Below are 20,372 nucleotides of genomic sequence, written 5' to 3'. Positions count from 1 at the left end.
AACATTTATTCATTAAGCATTCCTTGAATCTATTTAAAAAAAAAATTTTTTTTTTAATGTTTATTTATTTTTGAGACACAGAGAGACAGAGTACGAACTGGGGAGGGGCAGAGAGAGAGGGAGACACAGAATCGGAAGCAGGCTCCAGGCTCCGAGCCATCAGCCCAGAGCCCGACGCGGGGCTCGAACTCACGGACCGCAAGATCGTGACCTGAGCTGAAGTCAGACGCTTAACCGACTGAGCCACCCAGGCGCCCCGAATCTATTTTTTAAAATACCTTTATTGAGATGTAATTTACATACCATATAGTTGACCCATTTAAAGTGTACAGCTTGGGGCACCTGGGTAGTTCAGTCAGTTGGGCATCCAGCTCTCGATCTCAGCTCTGATCTTGATCTCAGGGTTGAGTCCAGGCCCCATGTTGCTCCACGCTGAGCATAGAGCCTACTTAAAAAAAATAAAAAATAAAAAAAATTAAGTGTACGACTCATTGGTTTTTAGTGTATTCATTGAGTTGTGCAGCCAGCATCACAATCGATTTTAGAACATTTATTTCATCACTTCAGAAAGCCTCACACCCTTTAGCTAACACCCCCTAATTTTCTCATTCTTCTCCCACCCACCTAGCCCTAAGCAACCACTGATCTACTACCTTCTCTCTAGATTTGTTGTGGACATTTCATATAAGTGGAATTGTACAATATGTGGTCTTTTGTGACTGATGGCTTTCACTGAATGTTTTCAGTTTATCCATGTTGTAGCATTTATAAGTACTTCATTCCCTTTTATAGCAAAGTAATATTTTATTATATGGTATTTGAACCTTTTTTATATATTGAGAGTTTCTTGGTTTGTAACTCTCTCGAAGCTTCCCAGGTATGATCTGAAACTGGCCCCCATACTCAGAGGGCAGGGAGAGACCAAAGAAAGAAGCAGCTCGGGTGCCTGGGGGCTTGAGTGTCCCAATGACTCTTAATTTTGGCTCAGGTTGTTGTCTTGCGGTTCGTGGGATCGAATCCCATGTTGAGCTCTTTGCTAATGACGCAGAGCCTGCTTGAATTCTCACTCTCCCTCTCTGTCTGCCCTTCTCCCATGTATGTGCATGCTCTCCCACTCTCTCAAAAGAAATAAATAAACTTTAAAAGAGAAAGAAAGGGAAGGAAGGAAGGAAGAAAGGGAGAAAGAGAGAAAGAAAAGAAAAGAAGAAAGAAAAGAAAAAAAAGAAAAAGAACCACTCCAGGTTGGAGGTAGCAGTTTTTTCCTGTCCACCACTCGGCTAAAAAGAAAGTTCTCTTTTTTTCCCCCATCCCCCCTACTTTTGTATGTCATTACTTTTGTTATAATACTGAAGAAGCTCCATTTAAAGTTAAGATCTCGGATGTGTAGAAATTATTGGAAGGTCCTTATACTATTTATCTAAAGATTGCCATTGGGCCTCAAGCCTGATCCTATGCAAAATTTATATCCTATTAACTATAGTGTATCTTTTCAAACTGTTATAATCAGCCCATCAACATTCATATACTTAACAAGCATAGAAAATTGATTGAAGGTATGGAACACTGCTTCCCAACTCCGGTTAGTATGTGTACCAGTAAAATTGTGCAGACTCTAAAAAGGAGAGAAATAATAGCTAACATTTCTTCGTCTCTATTTTGTGCTAAGTAGTGTTTTTAGCACTTTACATGTATTGGCATGTTTAATTCTTACACAGCCTCATATGTTTATAGTAATAATATTTCATCACAGATGAGGAATGAAGGTATGGATGCCTTTACCAAAAGTATTAACACATGAGTCTTAACTGGGACCTGGACTCAGCCATTCTGACTCTAGAGCTTATTTATATATTCTTAACTATCAAACTATATTGGAAATGCTGATTGCTTTAGGTTGTAGGTTTGTAGGTTTAGGAATTGATGTGAGAGAGCACGATGTTTTGTGAGAAAGTTAGTGGAAATGGAGTAGGAAAGATCTCAACATGATGCCTAAAGCAAGGGTAAAGGATGAGTTGAGGCAAAGCAACACATATTTTGTTGCATTGTTCTTTGGACACTTGGGAAATAGGTCTTAGATGGTGTTAAACATTAAAGGTGCCATTACTTGGACCAGTTAAAGAAGTGAAAAAGCATTCATGAGCCCTGGTGTGTTTTTTTCCTTACCACACATAGTTAAAACAGTACTATGAGCCAAAACCTGATGTGCTGCCACCTCTGAAATTGGAAGCTTGTATTTTAACCCAAGGAGATCGAATCTGTCTACAAGAACCACTGGTGAGACTTTTATTCTTCCTATAACCATTATTTTTATTGTTAAGTAAAAGCATCAACCCTGTTGAAAGAATCCGTCTTCAGGAAGATACCTTTCCTGAAAGCACTCTTCTGGTACTCCCAATGAAATTTTACTCTTAAATCTTCCCTCCTTATCTTTTCTTACCCATCATAAACCTTGGATCTATTGGTAAGATATCTCCATGTTCACATTTTACAAAATCAAGGTATCCATCACCTCCCCCAGGAAGCATTTCATCTCCCATTTGTGCCTCTTTGACTATATAATATACTAAATATACTGTGGAATGGGGAAAGGAAGTCACGCGGTAGCAGATGAACCCAGGAGACCTGCTTCATTAGTCTGGAGGGAGTGTATGATTTAGGCAGAGCTAGAATTGGCACTCTTGAACCCTCAGGGGAACTAGGACAGGTTGTTTTTCTATTCTTACTATCCAGCCTCAGACAGGAAAAAGAGAAAATAAAAACTGAAGCTCCACCACGCCAAGCAACTTAGAGCCCATGATGGGGAAGGAGGTGGTCTTTCATTTGTCAGATCCTGCCTCCATAAATGGGCCTTTTGTGCCATGAGGTGGAGATGTTCGGTTGGTCTCCCAACGATTCCTTTCCTGTCTTCAGAACAGCCTCTGGGACTCAGTAGCCAGAGAGGATTTAACTTCACAACCAGGCTTCATGGTGTTTCCACTAGATCAGAAATAGCACATTCTGATGTTGCATTCTGAGGTGCCCACTACTTGCAAAGCCAGTTTTGGGAAAAGGTCAGGAAAGAATGCAAGAATACCTTTGTTAGTTCAGTTAACTTTTTCCAGTTTTAATTCAGGTTGACTTAAGTAAGTTATTCATAACTTACTTTAGTCTTATAGGCTAAAATAACTTACTTTAGCCTTATAGGTTAGAATTATATGTTGATTATCAACAGCCTCCTTCAGTTAAACACTCAAGAATGTTTACTATTTTCTTCTACAGGATTATCTGTTATGTTGTGTCCAACACTGTTTGGCCTGGTGTAAGAGCAAAGTGATGCCCCCACAGCAGGAAAAAGAGGAGGAGGAGGAAGAGGGGGTCTATCAAGACCTGGAGGACCTATTGGAATCTATTACTAGCAGAATGATTAAGAGTGAGCTAGAGGACTTTGAACTGGTAATTGCTAAGTCTCAGCTCTATTGAACGATGGAGGCTGTTTTAATAGCTTATTAATTTTTTTAAGTTTGAGAGAGTGCATGCAAGCAGGGGAGAAGCAGAGGGAGAGAGAGAATCCCAAGCAGGCTCCATGCACAGCCTGACTCAGGGCTCAATCCCACAAACTATGAGATCATGACCTGAGCTGAAATCAAGAGTTGGACGGTTAACCAACTGAGCCACCCAGGCACCCTGCTTATTGACTTTTCTTTAAAATTTTATTTATTTATTTAAAAAGTTTTTTTTTAGCATTTATTTATTATTCAGAGCATGAGCATGGGAGGGCAGAGGGAGGGGGAGACACAGAACCCGAAGCAGGCTCCAGGCTTTGAGCTGTCAGCACAGAGCTCGACGCAGGGCTTGAACTCACAAATCGTGAGATCATGACCTGAGCCGAAGTTGGACGCTTTACCGACTGAGCCACCCAGGCATCCCTGTTTTTTAAGATTTTATTTATTTATTTATTTATTTTTATTTTTTTTTAAATTTTTTTTTTCAACGTTTATTTATTTTGGGGACAGAGAGAGAGAGACAGCATGAACGGGGGAGGGGCAGAGAGAGAGGGAGACACAGAATCGAAACAGGCTCCAGGCTCCAAGCCATCAGCCCAGAGCCTGATGCGGGGCTCGAACTCACGGACCGCGAGATCGTGACCTGGCTGAAGTCGGACGCTTTACCGACTGCGCCACCCAGGCACCCCTTAAGATTTTATTTTTAAGTAATCTCTACACCAAGCATAGGGCTCAAACTCCCAACCCTGAGATCAAGGGTTGCATGCTCCACTGACTGAGCCAGTCAGGTGCCCTGATAGCTTATTAATTTTTATCTTTTGTCTTTTAGGATAAATCAGCAGATTTTTCTCAGAGCACTTGTGTTGGCATCAAAAATAGTATCTGTGCTTCTCTTGTGATGGGAGTTTGTGAGGTTCTAATAGAATATAACTTCTCCATAAGTAATTTTAGGTAAGGTACTGCCACATATAACTCTCCTTGCAATTTGATGAAGACTCCATTTTATGGTTTGGTTTTGTTTTGTTTTGTTTTTAACTCTAGCAGCATGGTAGGCACTAACAGACCAAAGGCCATGACACTGTCTTTTGTGAACATCTAGCCTGAGACAGAGAACCAAAACATATGCCACAGGGGCTGGGGATTGTTGTCCCTCTAGCAGGCTTCCATTTAGCCAAAATTTCCAGACTCTGAACTCAAGTTCTAATTTCAGTAGAGCAATTTTGATGGTTTGGTAGTACTGGACTTTCATGCTCTGCATTGACTGGCATAAATAAGAGAGAAAAAAACACAGCTGGATTAGAGTGATCTGGGAGTTAATGCAAGTTCATTCATTTATAATGTGTCTAAAATAGAACATCTAGAACACCTAAAGAAACATTGGGGTTTCCTTATTATTGGATGTGAAAGTAAACTACAATACTCTGATGCTTATCCTTAGTGGTCTCTTTTTCCTTTTATGCAGTAAGAATAAGTTTGAGGAGGTTCTGAGCTTATTTATGTGTTACAAGAAACTCTCTGACATCCTTAACGAAAAGGCTGGTAAAGGCAAAACTAAAGTGGCCAACAAAACGAATGATAGTTTTTTGTCCATGAAATTTGTGTCTGATCTTCTCACTGCTCTTTTCAGGTAAGGTGGTAATAGAGTGCTTAAAGATGTCTGTGTAGTGAAGATAGTAACAGTTACCTAGATTCACTAGTATTATCTAGTTTGGATTCACAGTTCTTAATGTATATACAGTAAGAAGTAAGTCAGGAGCTTTTCGTAAGTTTCTTGAAATGAAAGCTGGATAATCTAGGTAGACACTTGAAAGAATACCTTGAATTATTTAAGGAAAACTCAGAAACAATGGACTACTTAACAAAAAGATAGGGATAGTTGCAGTAAGGTATTGTAGGGAAATCTGCCGAAGTACCTTGAATAGTATAACAGATAAAAAGGGAAAAAAGAAGAACCTGAATTGAAAAAACAAAGAACAACAACAAAGGAAACTAAGACTGACATTTTCATTTTGTCAAAGTGAAGCTATTGGGGGAGGGAGGAGAGAAAATGAGGTAACACTGAGAATGAAGGTTGTAAAAGGTGCTGTGGCAGTGACTGTGGCCTGGGGTACCTGGGGTCTGTAAGTAAGAACTTGCTAGGTCCTGCCTTTCTGAATAGTCCCTACAAAACCTAATTCCAGATCCCAACAGCAGTAGGGAAATCTGTTTTTCTCTCTGTCTCTCTCTCTCTCTCTCTCTGTCTCTCTGTCTCTCTCTCTCTGTCTCTCTGTCTCTCTTTCTAGGGACAGTGCCCAAAGCCACGAAGAGAGCCTGTCGGTTCTAAGGTCCAACAATGAGTTTATGCGCTACGCAGTGAGTGTGGCTCTGCAGAAGGTACAGCAGCTAAAGGAAACAGGGCATGTGAGTGGCCCCGATGGCCAAAACCCAGAAAAGATCTTTCAGAACCTCTGTGATATAACTCGGTAAGTCACTCTCACCCTCAGAAACCTGTTCTATTTGCTGTGGAATCTCCAAGAGAGGAAACGGGGTGGGGATGAAGGCGGTTTGAAGTTGGGTGCAGCCTAAGAGTGAAAGTGCAGTCACTAAGTCTTTTTTCCTAGTCTTGCTTTAATGTGGAATGTTATTTACATAGAAAATGTTCTTCTAATACTAGGAATAAAGAGGGATATTGTAATGACTAAGTAGTTCATCAAGTAGGCATTACAGCTTTAATGTACATGTAGCTAACAATAAAACACTAAAATTCTTTAAGCAAAAACCAATAGAACTGAAGGAGAAATAAGTAAATAATTCATCCCCTCTTAGAAATCATTAGAGAATTGGTATTTAGAAAATCAGGAAGGTCATAGAAGACTTAAGCCACATGATCATCCAGCTTGACTTAATGGGTATTTATATAATACTTAACAGTTTCAAAATGTACATTCTTTTCATGTGCACATGGTATGTTTATCAAATGGACCATATTTTGGGCCATAAAATAAACTGAACAAATTTTTAAAATAGAACTCTGTATGTTCTCTGAGCACAATAGAATTAAACAAGGAAGTGGTAACAAATATTTTTAATTTTTTTAATATGTTTTTTAAATGGCTGGATTATCCTTGTATATTCAGAAATGAAATGCATTTCTGAATAATCCATACTCAAGGAGGAGGAAGTAAAAAATGAGAAAATGTCTTGAACAGAATGAAAATGAACACACTACATTTCATAATTTGTATGATCCAGCTAATGCGGTTTTAGGTAGAAATTTGTAACCGTCAGTGGTTACGTTAGGAAAAAAATAGCACATCTCTAAGCTCCCATGTTAAGAAAATAAAAAAAGAAAAACAGATTAAAGTGGAAGTAAGAAGGAAGTAATAAAGACAAAGTAGAACCATTGAAAACAGGAACAAATCATAGAGAAGGGATGAAGCCTGAAGCTGAATCTTTGAGGTCAGTAAATGCAATAAATCTTAGCCAGACTGGTGAGGAAAACAGAGAAGACCCAAATCACAGATATCAGATATGAAGAACAGGAGATGATCACTGCTGACTCTACAGACAGTAAACATTGATAATGGTAGAAGGCTAACAACTTTATGCCAGTAAACTGGATTACATAAATGAAATGGACAAATCTTTTGAAATCAGGAAGAAATAGATAACTTGAATAATCCTGTGACTATGAAAGAAATTGAGGGGGCACCTGGGTGGCTCAGTTGATAAAGCGTCTGACTCTTGATTTTGGCTCACGTCATGATCTCGTTCATGGTTGGGGAGTTCAAGCTGACAGCGTGGAGCATGCCTGGAATATTCGCTTTCTCTCTCCCTCTCTGCCTGCCTCCCTCCCTCCCTCCCTCTCTCTCTCTCTCTCTCTCTCTCTCTCTCAAAATAAATAAATAAATAAATAAACTTTATCCAAAAAAAGAAATTGAGGGGTATCTGACTGGCTTAGTCAGAAGAGCATGGGAGTCTTGATCTTGGGGTTGTGAGTTTGAGCCCCATGTTAAGGATGGAGGTAATTTAAAAATAAAATCTTTAAAAGAAAAAGAAACTGAATTTGTGGTTCAGAATTTTCCCTCAAAGAGAACTTCGTAATTAGATGTCCTTACTGGTGAATTCTACCAAACATTTAAGAGAGAAATAATAATTTATGCAAACTCTTCCAGAAAATAGGAGAGAATAAATATGTCCTGATTCATTTTATGAGGCCAGCATTACCTAATGCCAAACTCAGACATGGTAAGAAAATTACTGACCAATTTCCCATTTGAATGTAGATGTAAAAAATATCAGCAAGTTAAACCTAACAATTTGTAACGAACATGATGTAATTAAGTGGAATTTTTCTCAGGAATGCAAAGTTGGCTCAAAATGTGTAAATCAGGGGGCGCCTGGATGGTTCAGTAGGTTAAATATCTGGCTCTTGATTTTAGCTCAGGTCATGATCTCACAGTTTGTGGGTTTGAGCCCCAAACACTGTGCCCTGATAACAGAGCCTGCTTGGGATTCTCTTTCCCTCCCCGACTTGTACCTGCTCTCTCAAAATAAATGAATAAACTTTATTAAAAAAAATTGTGTATCAGTCAATACAGTTCATATCAACAGACTAAAGGAAAACACTGTATAGTCATCTCAATACATGCAGAAAATTAAACAAATTTGTGATAAAATCTCTCAGCAAACTAGGAATAAAAGAGAACTTTATTAATCTGATAAAGGGAATCCACAATACCTACAGTCAATACCATACTTAATGATTAAGGACTGAATGTCCCCCGCCCCTGCCCGGTGCTCTCACTGCTGCTGTTCAGCATCTAGCCAGTGCAGTAAGGCAGGAAAAAGAAATAAAAGGCATCCAGATTGAGAAGGAAGAAATAACTGTATGTACAAGGACATTATAATTGTCTACATAAAAAATTCCAAATTCCAAACTATACAGCAACATAGGTGAATCGAGGGAAGTATATGTTACATTAAGAGAGCTAGACTCAAGGGGTGCCTGGGTGGCTCAGTCGGTTGAGCGCCCGACTTCAGCTCAGGTCATGATCTCACAGTCCATGAGTTCGAGCCCCGCATCAGGCTCTGTGCTGACAGCTCAGAGCCTGGAGCCTGCTTCTGATTCTGTGTCTCCCTTTCTCTCTGCCCCTAACCCACTCATGCTCTGTCTCTCTCTCTGTCTCAAAAATAAATAAAAACATTTTTAAAAAAATTTAAGAGAGCTAGACTCAGAAAGCTACATATGAGTGCTACCATTTTTATATGTTATTTTGTAAATAGTGAAACCATAGGGATAAGGAATCAGATCAGTGAGTGCTTGGAAAATCAGGAGGAGAGAACTGGCTTACAGAGGAGCCTAGGAGAACTTTTGGGATGATGAAAATGTCTTGATTGTGGGGATAGATGCACACCAATAGAAGTTTGTTAAAATGCATTGAACTGTACATGTATAGGATGTGAATTTTACAGTATATAAATTTACCTTGGTGAACCTGACACTAATCACTTTTCCTATTTTCAGGGTCTTAATTTGGAGATACACTTCCATTCCTACTTCAGTGGAAGATTCGGGAAAGAAAGAGAAAGGCAAGAGCATCTCCCTGCTGTGCTTGGAGGGCTTACAGAAGATATTCAGTGCCGTGCAGCAGTTCTTTCAGCCCAAGATTCAGCACTTTCTCAGGGCTCTAGGTGGGCATTTCAATTTTGATAAATTGGCTTGATCTAGGTTTCTCTTTCTTAACCAAACTTCTTGTGATTCTATTTGTTAACCTACCAGAGGACACCTGAGAGCAGTCCTAATGTGGCTAAGGAGTGACATCTAGTGGATTCAGAATTGGCATTTACTGGATTTTAACACGTAACCACAAATAGTGACTGGAAATTGAAAGATGGTATTAACAAATGGCAGAATGTTAGGAATATATTTAAATCTGCCCCTAGACTTTTTTTTTTTTTTTTTTGGCTTTCTAAAAATTTAACTTCATATCAAAAGGCCAAAAAAGTGTAATAGTCCATTTCAGAGAAGATAGCAATCTTTTCCTTTCCTAGATGCCACAGGTGAGGAGGGAGAGGAGGTGGAAGGCAGTGTCACTCACAGAGCAGCGTTCCAGATCCGGCAGTTTCAGGTGAGAAGCCTTGGCAGGCTGCCCTGCTTGCCTGAGGGCTCCTGCAGGGGGACTGTTAGCTGGGCCACCTGTGGGTGGAGCGGGCAGTGAGCAAGGAGGGCACGATTTCTTCTGGGTCACCATCCAGGCAACAGGACATAGCTCTACTCAGTGGAAGGTCATGCATTTAAGAGGATTCTGGGGAGGACAGGTGTTAAGCCACCCCAGCCTATAGCATTTGTTGCCTCCAAGAATCACTGTTAGAATTGACATGAAGAGATTGACTATTAAGGTAGAGAAGTTACGTCTTTGATTCGTGTCCATGTATAGGTTGATTTTGTCACACATTGAAGCCTTAGTTGTTTGTTTTTTTTTTAATTTTATTTTTGGGGGAGAGAAAGAGACAGAGCATGAGTGGGGGAGGGACAGAGAGAGAGAGAGAGAGAGAGACACAGAATCTGAAGCAGGCTCCAGGCTCAGCTGTCAGCACAGAACCTGACGCGGGGCTCGAACCCATGAACCGCAAGATCATGACCTGAGCCAAAGTCTGGCGCTTAACCAGCTGAGCCACCCAGGCATCCTTTGAAGCCTTAATATCTAACCACAGTATTAAAGTTCCTACTCTGTGCCAGGGACTGTTTCAGGTGCTGGGAATATAGCAGGAAAACAAAAGAAACAAAACTCCTTGGGGAGTTTACACTGAGCGAGGAAAGAAGACAAAACGGAGAGTATTTCGGGTGGTGAGAGAGGAACAGGGCAGAGGAAACAAGAAAGGTGTGTGGAATGCTGGGCTTGGGCCATGGTCTAAACGTGAGGTCGGTGGATGGGCCTCTGGAAGTTATGAACCACCCAAAGTTGGGTGCACTGTTCATTCCTGGGCAGGGTGTTAGAGGAGAAGGAGTTCATGGTTTTCAGGGGAACCCTCAGATTTGTGGTCCGTAATGGGGCAGAAAACTATCTGTTTGATCCAGGCCTATTTTCAGATTTTGTCCTCTTGGAATTTTGGTAGCATTGAATCCTTTCTTTCCCAGCCTTAGGAATCTCTGGCTAGAGGGCTCTTCTCCATGATAGGAATATATCTGCTGATTTTTCCACATGTGCTTTCCTTTCCCAGAGGTCCTTGTTGAATTTACTTAGCAGCCAAGAGGAAGACTTTAATGGCAAAGAAGCCCTCCTGCTGGTCACTGTTCTCTCCAACTTGTCCAAGCTGCTGGAGCCATCCTCCCCTCAGGTAGAGAGAAGTGCTGCTTAGTCCCACCCAGCATGCATCCCTCAGAGGCAGGGAGTACAGTTGACCCTTGAATAGCACAGGTTTGAACTATGTGGATTCAAAGTACAGTTCATAAGTGCAGTCCAGTACTATAAATATATCATTTTCTCCTGGTGATCTCCTTAATAAGCTTTTCTTTGCTCTAGCTTTATTGTAAAAGTATAGTGTATAATACATATAATGTACAAAATAAACGATAATAGACCGTTGATGTAACACATAGGTTTCTGGTCAACAGTCGGCTATTCATAGTTACATTTCTGGGAAGTCAGAAGCTCTATGTGGATTTTTGACTATGCAGGGGGTCAGTGCCCCTAACCCCTGCACTGTTCGACGATCAACTGTATTGTATATATCTACATGTCCTCTTTTTTTAATTAATTATTTTAAAAGAGCACTTGTGAGAGGGGAAGGGGCAGAGAGAGAGGGAGAGAGGCCAAGCAGGCTCCACACTCAGCATGGAGCCCAACCTGAGGCTCAGTCCCATGACCATGAGATCATGACCTGAGCCAAAATCAATAGTCGGACACTTAACTGACTGAGCCATCCAGGAATCTCTAAATGTCCTCTTTAAATCTTATTTTTAAATAATATAATATATTTAATTATGCTCCTGAGTCAGTATAAGATCTGGAAAATGTTCCCTTTCCTACATATTGTGTCTTCCATAACATAATTATATGCAGCCATATAGGGCAAGAACATACTGCTTTTTTTTTTTTTGGCCATTGCCCTTGACCCTTGTCGGCAGTAAGCACTATAGAAAAAAAAACAACAAAAAACCTTGTTTATCTTTGGTGACTTCAAACATTTTTCGCTTGTTTTTACTTGCTCTTGGTGTTCCCTCTTTTCTAAGATAAAAGCATACTAATTATGAAGGTGGCTCACATTGTGCAGTTGACTTTTCAGCAAGGTTGGCTGGTACCGAGTCCAGCTCCTAGCTGGTACCAAGTCCCTCTTTCTAGCTCCTCACGTCGTCCTGCTGCCAGGCCACTCACCCCCTTCACTGTCTGATGCTGCTGCAGCGAACAGAGCACCAGGAGAGAAAGTGTCAGGGAGTGGGGCAGGGGGGACATTTGCAGGAAGTAATTGGATTTGGAAAGGTCCATGTATACAGAAAAATGCTTGAATTCAAAAATCATCACCCACCTACCCCCATCATTTCAGATAATCTCTAAATATTTTTAAATTTGAGTGGGTAATAAAGTCCTATGATTTGAAAACCGGAAATTATAAGAAGACACAATGAACGGTCTCCCTCCTGTCCTCCTCCACCTGTTCTGTTCTTTTCCCCAAATAAGTAATGTTTTTTAGTTTCTGAAGTATCCTTCAAGAGTTGCTTTATTCCTGTGGAAGCAAATATGAATATAGATTTTTATTCTCAGCCCTGTCTGTCTTCACACAAAAGCTTGTTCTGCATCCAGCTTATTACATTTCCCGCAGTGTTCTGGAGACCTTTTTATACCCGTTCACAGAGATCTTTCAGAATTAGCATCAATTTATTTTTTACCTCAACAGATCAAAATTGGAGTTTTGAGTTTTTCCTGGTCATTTTGCCTTCAGTATACTGAATGCCAGTGCCTTTGTGGCTGAAAACCTATTCAGGGAACTGCCAGAGCAGCAGGCAAGCTTGGGTTTGTGTCTGCCATCTCAGGACCCTGCTATCCCAAGACCTTAAGCCTCCTCTGCTTATCTAAGAAAACTGCATCTGGTTGTTTGCCTCTTCTTCCTTTCTTTCCCCTACTGCCTTCTGACCTCCTTTGGCCTCTTGGCTCCCAGAAGCTAATTCTGCTGTCTTTATGGCCAGGATCTTATTCTCCCGCATCTCTCCATTAGACTGATATTCTTTTTTTTTTTTTTTTTTTTTTTAATTTTTTTTTTCAACGTTTATTTATTTTTGGGACAGAGAGAGACAGAGCATGAACGGGGGAGGGGCAGAGAGAGAGGGAGACACAGAATCGGAAACAGGCTCCAGGCTCTGAGCCATCAGCCCAGAGCCTGACGCGGGGCTCGAACTCACGGACCGTGAGATCGTGACCTGGCTGAAGTCGGACGCTTAACCGACTGCGCCACCCAGGCGCCCCAGACTGATATTCTTAAAGATGCCTCAAGTGTGGAAAGAATGAGGCATTTGGGAAGGGGGAAAAGGGTGCATTAGTCCTCGACCATGGTGGTAGGGGTAGAGGAAGCTCAGGGGGGTAAGAGTCCGGACCTCAGGACCTTTGGTCCTTAATGAGAGCACAGACTGAGAATTAAGTCATATGTTTATTATATTATGAGAGAAGAATCACTAATTCTTATAATGATTTTAGACTTATTTTTATGCTGTTCTTAGTAGATTATCACTTTAGATCCAGGCACATGTTTTGGCAGCTGATGAGATTTGGAAAGGTCTAGACTCCTCCAGTCTGACAGCACCTAGGTCTGTTTTGTCTGTTGGCATGTTTCTTTAATATCTGAATAATCTCCAGTTTGTGCAGATGTTATCCTGGACATCCAAGATTTGCAAGGAAAACAGCCAGGGTAAGTTTCCTTTCTTGTTTCCTTTTAGGCTTTATATAAAATCATCTTTACCAAATATATTGCATTTTAAAAAGGAAAGGTACTCATTACACAGTCACCAGAGTAACCAAACTGAGATGGATCCACAGTACCGAGTACTGGTAAGAATGCGGCACAGTCAGTCCTCTCATCCGCCGCTGGTGGAGGTCTGCGTTTGACGTAGCCGCTTGGGAAGCTGTTGGGCAGTATCTGATTACAGTCCAGCAGTCCCACTCCTGGATCCTCACAGCAGTGCTATTTTAATAGGCGGAAACAAACCCACTTGTCTGTCAGCAGTGGAGTGGATAAAGGAATGGCCGTGTGCACGCACACAAACTACCAACACATAACGTGCAGGAATTGCACAAACATCATGGTGAACAGAAGAAACCAGAGTACTTAAAGAGTACTTACTGCTTGGTTCCATTTACATCAAGTTCAAAATCGGACAAAACTAGATGTGATGGTAGAAATCAGGACAGCCAGTTCCTTGCTGGGGCAAGTGAGGTAGGAGGGGAGTTTCTGGGGTGCTGGAAACATTCTGTTTCTTGATCCGGGTACTAGTTATACAGCGATAGTGACTGCCTAATGATAGGAAACCTCTCCCTTCTTTGGGCCCATGGACAAGTGTGCCTTGGTGGGAGAGCTGCCCTGGATGGACTGTGCGCAGCACTGCGGTATCATACATGGCAAGCCACGTTTTTGGGTAGGCACGCCATCCCCTAAAGACTGGGTTATAATTATCAATTTTCTCTCCTTCCCACTCTTAGAGGATGCCTCGTTTTGTAAGGGCTTGATGAATTTGCTCTTCAGCCTCCATGTTTTGTATAAGAGTCCTGTCATCCTGCTGCGTGACTTGTCCCAGGACATCCATGGGCACCTCGGAGACATAGACGAGGTACTGTAGCGAGCCTTCGCTTACGGCACCCTGAGTGGGGATCGCGACTGGGGGACAGCTTTACTGCCATTGTATCTCCCCTGTGTTTGCCTCCTCAGGATGTAGAGATGGAGAAAACAAATCACTTTGCGATGGTGAATTTGAGAACAGCTGCTCCTACTGTTTGTGTAAGTGTGGATCCCCAAGCCATGGGAAATAGTCTTATCGTTCCTTCCATTTTATTCCATGTGAAGAGTAAATTGTAGTGGCTCGTGTCCTGAGGCCTGTAACCCCGCCTGCAGGTGGCTGTGGTTGCTGTGTTCCACCAGTGAGCCACACCGGACATTCTTTGCTTTCACAGTTACTTGTTCTGAGTCAGGCTGAGAAAGTCCTAGAAGAAGTGGACTGGCTGATCACCAAGCTTAAGGGACAAGTGAGCCAAGAAATGTTATCAGGTAAGATTCGTTCAGGATGGCATTTCAAGAATAGTGAAAAGAGTCCACCAAAATCCAGATTGACTGTTGTGTAAAAGGGCAGCTTGATTCGTTTGTTGGTTTGAGCCGGATTTCCAGCATGATGGAAAAAGTAGACCGTAGTGTGGCTACTGATTCACTCTGCATGATGAATTACATGCTCGTTGTCCCTACAGACTTCCCGTTTGATGGTGGTTAGTTGATTTCTAAATTTCCTTCACTTAAACTGGAAAATAAGGTCAGTGGGTCTGAATGTGCCAATTTCATTTCCCTTTAGAAGAGGCCTCTTCTCAGGCAACCCTACCAAATCATCCTATCGAGAAAGCCATCATCATGCAGCTGGGAACTCTGCTTACATTTTTCCACGAGCTGGTGCAGACAGCCCTGCCATCAGGCAGCTGTGTGGACATCTTGTTAAAGGACCTTTGCAAAATGTACACCATCCTCACAGCACTTGTCAGATATGTGAGTATCAGAGAGGTGACCAGAGCCACTCCCCCATGCTGCCCCAGCCAGCCCAAGACTAGGCCAGGGCAGCAGCTCACTGTTGTGGAGGCCTCTGTACAGAGCTCTTTTTGCTTATTTCCGTGCAACTCATGGTTTGATTCTGGTTTGGTCAGTAGGTGGCAGGTGTCTCCATAATGGGCCAGGAAGAAACAGTTGATGACATTAATTCTAAATCTCCTTTAGAGGCTCTTATTTTTTGGCATGTAGGTATGTGACCCCTAATTGAGAATTATGCCCCTTCGAATGCCTTCTTAGACTTAATCTAAACTACAGCTAGAGAATTCAGTCCGATTCCTTATTGCACACAAATTACACTATTTCAAACCAGTCTGGGCACTACAGAGGTGTTTATTCCTTCTCTCCTTCCATTAGCAAGTAGGTGTTAAATGCCTTACGGGTACTTTGGTCAGGTCAGGTACTTGGGTAGGAGAAAGGTAATTTTTGTAAATGCAAGGCATAGTTTGCCCTAAGTGTAAGTTAATGCTCCTTATGCTTAATCTGTTAACAGAGAACTCTTTTCTTGCACTTGGAATATTTTGGTCCTCAGCAAACATTCGGAAGGTGGTAGGAACTGAGTGATTTAGTTTTGATTCTAGCAGTGATCCATATTAAATATTCAGAAACGTGTAGACAATCCAAGAAAGATGGTAGACCCCCACGTGGTGTCCCCAAACAGCAGTGCAGCCATCTCTGAGAAGGTGCAGATCTGGCCATGTGGTGTGGCTCCTACACTTCTGTAGTGGAAATGCTGAAAGCTTCTTCTCTCTGTTGGCATTTTTTTAACGTTTGTTTATTTTTGAGAGCGTGCATGTGCAGGCGGGGAGGGGCCAAGGGGGGCGGTGTGTGCAGAGAATCCCAAGCAGGCTCCGTGCTAACAGCACAGAGCCCGATGTGGGAGTCAAACCCACGAACCATGAGATCATGACCCGAGCTGGAGTCAGTCTGGTCCCTCAACCGACTGAGCCACCCAGCTGCCCCTTTATTGGCAGTTTAAAGAAAAAATTTTTTTAATACTTGTATTCATTTTTGAAGGAGAGAGAGACAGAGTGTGAGTGAAGAAGGGGCAGAGAGAGAGGGAGACACAGAATCCGAAGTAGGCTTCAATTAAGACTCTGAGCTGTCAGCATGGAGCCCAACATGGGGCTCAAACTCACGAACGGTGAGATCATGACCTGAGCCAAAGTCAGACACTTAACCAACTGAGCCACCCAGGTACCTCTGTTGGCATTTTTTAAAGGAAAAACGGCAAAGTCATTGCTTTTTAGATGTAGGGACCATCAGCCTGAAGGATTAAAAAAAATTTTTTTTTTTTTTTTAACATTTATTTATTTTTGAGACAGAGAGAGACAGAGCATGAACGGGGAAGGGTCAGAGAGAGGGAGACACAGAATCTGAAACAGGCTCCAGGCTCTGAGCTGTCAGCACAGAGCCCGACGCGGGGCTCGAACTCACGGACCGCGAGATCATGACCTGAGGTGAAGTCGGCCGCTTAACCGACTGAGCCACCCAGGCACCCCAGCCTGAAGGATTTTTAAAGCAGTAAGCTGAGCAAGTCGGAAATAGAAACCCTTCATTGCCTGTTGTCTGGGGGGCTCAGGAGTCTTGAGGAGGAGACAAAGGAGAGTTTGTGTCTAGGCTTCTCTGTGAATAGGGTAGCTTGTTTTCTTTCCCATCTCGTCAGCAGTGAGCCCCACTCCCTTAGCCCACTGAGTCACCTGGAGGTGTCTGGGAACGTTGCTAGAGGATGTAAACTAAATCTGGAAATTTTTGGTTAGTATCTCCAGGTGTGTCAGAGCTCCAGAGGAATTCCAAAAAATATGGAAAAGCTGGTGAGTTGCAAATTCCTTTCCTAGGAATGGGGAAGCATTTTATTCTTACAGTTACATTGGTTTTCTTCTCTTTTGCTTCAGGTAAAACTGTCCGGTTCTCATCTGACTCCCCTGTGCTATTCTTTCATTTCTTACATTCAGGTAAGTGGTTCAGAGTCAGTACCAAAATAGATCTTCCAGTAAGAAAGGACTTCCTGTGTCCCCATGGGACCGCTTGATCATGTGAGCCAAGTGTATATGAAGTTTCTTCCCTACTTACCGTAAGCCAAAGGTGACTGCCCCTTTGGGATCAAGCCAAGGCTTGAGGTCTTCATTTATACAAAGAAAAAAAAGTCTTACTTAATTTGGAGAAAGTGATATGCTTGCATTTGGAGCAGGGAAGGAATATGCATGCTTGGGCTGTGACTTGGTTCATTTCTAGGTGATTCTAAATCCATGCCATCAGCCATCCTTTAGTGTGTGAGTGAGCACATAAAGGGCTGAGATCAGTGCAATGTATTTGGGAACAGCAGCCCTTTCAAGGAGGCAGAGGGCATATGGGCTGTTCCTGTCATTTGCTCAGACCCCTTTCTTTCTTCTCTTTCTAAATTAAAGTGATGGGCTCTTTCAAGATTTGGAAACATTTTAAATGTCATTTGGCAGCAGATACCATCAGGTTCTTATAATACTTGAGTCACTGTTAACTGTTGGCTTACACCAGGGATTGGCCGGCTCTGCATTATTGGCCTCTCTTGAGCCGGATAATTCCTTGATGTGGGGCCTCTTGCATGCATTCTGGGATATTGAGCAGCATCCCTGGCCTCCGCCTTCCAGATGCCAGTAGCAGCCTCCCATTTGTGACAACCAAAAATGTCTCTAGAAATTGCCAAATGTCCCAAAGGGGCACTGAAGACCCATTGTCTCCGGAGGCCACTTAGTCACTAAATTTCAAAGTATTGCAGGGCAGTCCTGATCTTCAAGGAGTCCAGCAGATGTTCACTAACGGGTCAGTTCAAGCAATGGACTGTGACTGCTTTCATAGTGAAGCCCTCCTTGTTTTCTCCCTCTGCATTGTGCATAGGCACATCTTGCATCGGTAACTGCTTCGTTATGGGTATCGGGGGTGCTTCCTCCCCTCCCCTTGTGAATCAGTGACCGAGCAGTCTGTCATCTGCGTTTGGCCAGAAAAGTTCTGAATAGTGTGCTGATAGCTGAGGTTCTCTGTCCCCTGGCCTTTGTGCCAGGCTCGTGCTATGGGTCAGGTCTTCTGTCTGGCCACAGCTTATGACCTGCTCTCACCAAGCTGTTTCTTCTGGCCGTCTCCTGGGACCTCGCCTGCATGCTTGCTCAAAACTGTTCACATAGGTGCTAGCTTGTCAGACACCTCTCTTGTCCAGATACAGGATGTGTCCCTCTGTGCCTCAGTTCAGGTTCTGAGTTCCCCATCTCCAGTAAGGCCACATCTCACAAAGTATGCGGTATAGACCGAGTCCTCAAAACAAACAAGGATTCTGTGAGAAGTACTTGTACATATTCCTTATCTTAGAGAATCGTGGTACCTGTTCGCATGTTAAAGTTGCTGAGAGGTCCAACAATAATTAAATACGTTCAGTAGTAGTTTTAAAATCTCTTCAAGAACTTCTGCTTTTTTAATAACAAGTGTTAACCGTTTGTCAGAATGGCAGTCCAAAGAGTAAGGCTTGGGAACCAGTGCTCTAAGACCATATTCATTTTATTGGAGCAGCAGACATGCAGAGAAGCCTTCCCTGGCTTGCAGCCTGCCTGATGTAGTGTGGAACTCTCCTCACGCTTTGCCTCATTCGTTCTCACTACACCTGTGGTCAGTAGTTAACCCCAGATAGATTAGAGGTAAATGCAAAGAACAGAACTAGTTCAGAGGCAGACTTGAACCCAGATAGTTTGAATCTACAACAAGGGCCAGCAAACTTCTGTAGAAGGCTACGTAGTAAATGTTTCAGGTTTTGCAGACCACGGTCAGAGCTGACTCTGACTTTACAGACAGGAGCAGCCATAGACTGTATACAAATGAGTGTGACCATGGGGTTTTTTTGTTGTTGTTGTTGTTTTAATATTTATTTATTTATTTTGAGAGAGAGAGAAGGAGGGAGGGAGGGAGAGATAGAATCCCAAGCAGGCTCCATGCTCAGTGTGAAGTCTCACACAGGGCTCGATCCCACAAACCAGGAGATTATAAACTGAGCCAAAATCGGGAGCCGGTCACTTACCCACATTCGGGGCACCTTGGTGGCTCAGTTGGTTATGTTCTAATGAGACTTCATTTTCAGAAACAAGCCGTGGTCTGGTCTTGGCCTATGAGCTGTAGTTTGCCAATCCCTCCTCCAGAATCACACCTGATGTTTGTTGTCATGTAAAGTATTGGAGGGTTTTGCATATGTTTCTGACCCATTTCCCCCACCCACCCACACAAAAACCAATTTATGTGTTCTCAGGGTGTTTTCCCCCTTCCCCATCTGTATTTGACTTAAAGCCTGACAAGTCAGCTGATCCACAGGCAGACATTTTTCTCTGTGAGATGTATTTAATGAGCAACCCTGGGCAAAAAGTGTATGGCTCCATTAATTCCAGCTCTTATCTAGAAAGCAGCATTGCATTTGCCACGTCTTTCAGAGAGCTGTTTATTCTCTTACATCCTCATCTCTTTTCCCCACAGCCTTGGATCTCAATGAGAAGAAAGCAGTGCAAACCAGTAATTTAAAACCCTTAAGCATGCTGCTCAGAATATGTACCTTTACATGGTGCCTCTTCTGGCTGTAATTTCAGTCCTTCCTAAATCAGCAGGAATGGGCAGTGGACAGGATACCATCTTGGGTACCACCTCTAGAAAGACCCCTTGCTTCCCACTTGGTCACATGGGTTCGATCTATGGCTGTTTCCCTGCCACTTTGTTAAAAGGGCTTCACTCTCTACCCTGCCTTCCAGGACTAAAAATAGACCTTTATACCAGCCCCTCTGGAATCCCTATCATTTCTTAATTTCCAGAACATGCCATGGGACTAAGACTCCAGCCTCTCACACATGGTTCTAGTGGTACAATTCTCCCCATTTTCAGCTTTGCGTTTTTAAACCTCTTACTTGTCCCATGAGGCCTGTGTGTTTCTTCCTAGAAGGCACACGACGCCCCTTCAGGTAAAGGTTCCCGTGTTTTGTGTGCCTCACATGTGACGTAGGTCTTGACTGTCTTCTGCCTCATCTTGTACTTTTTGGTTCCTTTTGCGATTATTTACAACACAGGAAAGTGTTCGTATGACCTCTGAACCCTTCTTAAGCACGTAACGACGTGGCA

At 42.6% G+C, this 20,372-nt stretch overlaps 1 protein-coding gene across 4 annotated transcripts in view; it reads left to right on the top strand.

Moving 5' to 3' along the window:
* Nucleotides 1-20,372, top strand: part of FANCI (FA complementation group I) — a 105,432-nt gene that overhangs the window by 81,214 nt on the left and 3,846 nt on the right. For all 4 annotated transcript variants that reach the window (XM_045058809.1, XM_045058810.1, XM_045058811.1 and 1 more), the window contains exons 20-34: nt 2,173-2,274; nt 3,259-3,432; nt 4,312-4,433; nt 4,945-5,109; nt 5,765-5,944; nt 8,989-9,155; nt 9,516-9,592; nt 10,686-10,802; nt 13,313-13,364; nt 14,153-14,280; nt 14,379-14,447; nt 14,621-14,714; nt 15,010-15,197; nt 17,015-17,068; nt 17,150-17,209. In XM_045058809.1, the coding sequence (XP_044914744.1) occupies nt 2,173-2,274; nt 3,259-3,432; nt 4,312-4,433; nt 4,945-5,109; nt 5,765-5,944; nt 8,989-9,155; nt 9,516-9,592; nt 10,686-10,802; nt 13,313-13,364; nt 14,153-14,280; nt 14,379-14,447; nt 14,621-14,714; nt 15,010-15,197; nt 17,015-17,068; nt 17,150-17,209 (1,749 nt within the window). The remainder of the gene's footprint in view (nt 1-2,172; nt 2,275-3,258; nt 3,433-4,311; nt 4,434-4,944; nt 5,110-5,764; nt 5,945-8,988; nt 9,156-9,515; nt 9,593-10,685; nt 10,803-13,312; nt 13,365-14,152; nt 14,281-14,378; nt 14,448-14,620; nt 14,715-15,009; nt 15,198-17,014; nt 17,069-17,149; nt 17,210-20,372) is intronic.

The sequence above is a fragment of the Felis catus genome, chromosome B3 (genome assembly GCF_018350175.1).
Source record: "Felis catus isolate Fca126 chromosome B3, F.catus_Fca126_mat1.0, whole genome shotgun sequence".
Classification (NCBI taxonomy): domain Eukaryota; kingdom Metazoa; phylum Chordata; class Mammalia; order Carnivora; family Felidae; genus Felis; species Felis catus.
Note: the sequence above shows the minus strand (reverse complement) of the source record. Positions and strands in the feature narration are given on the sequence as shown.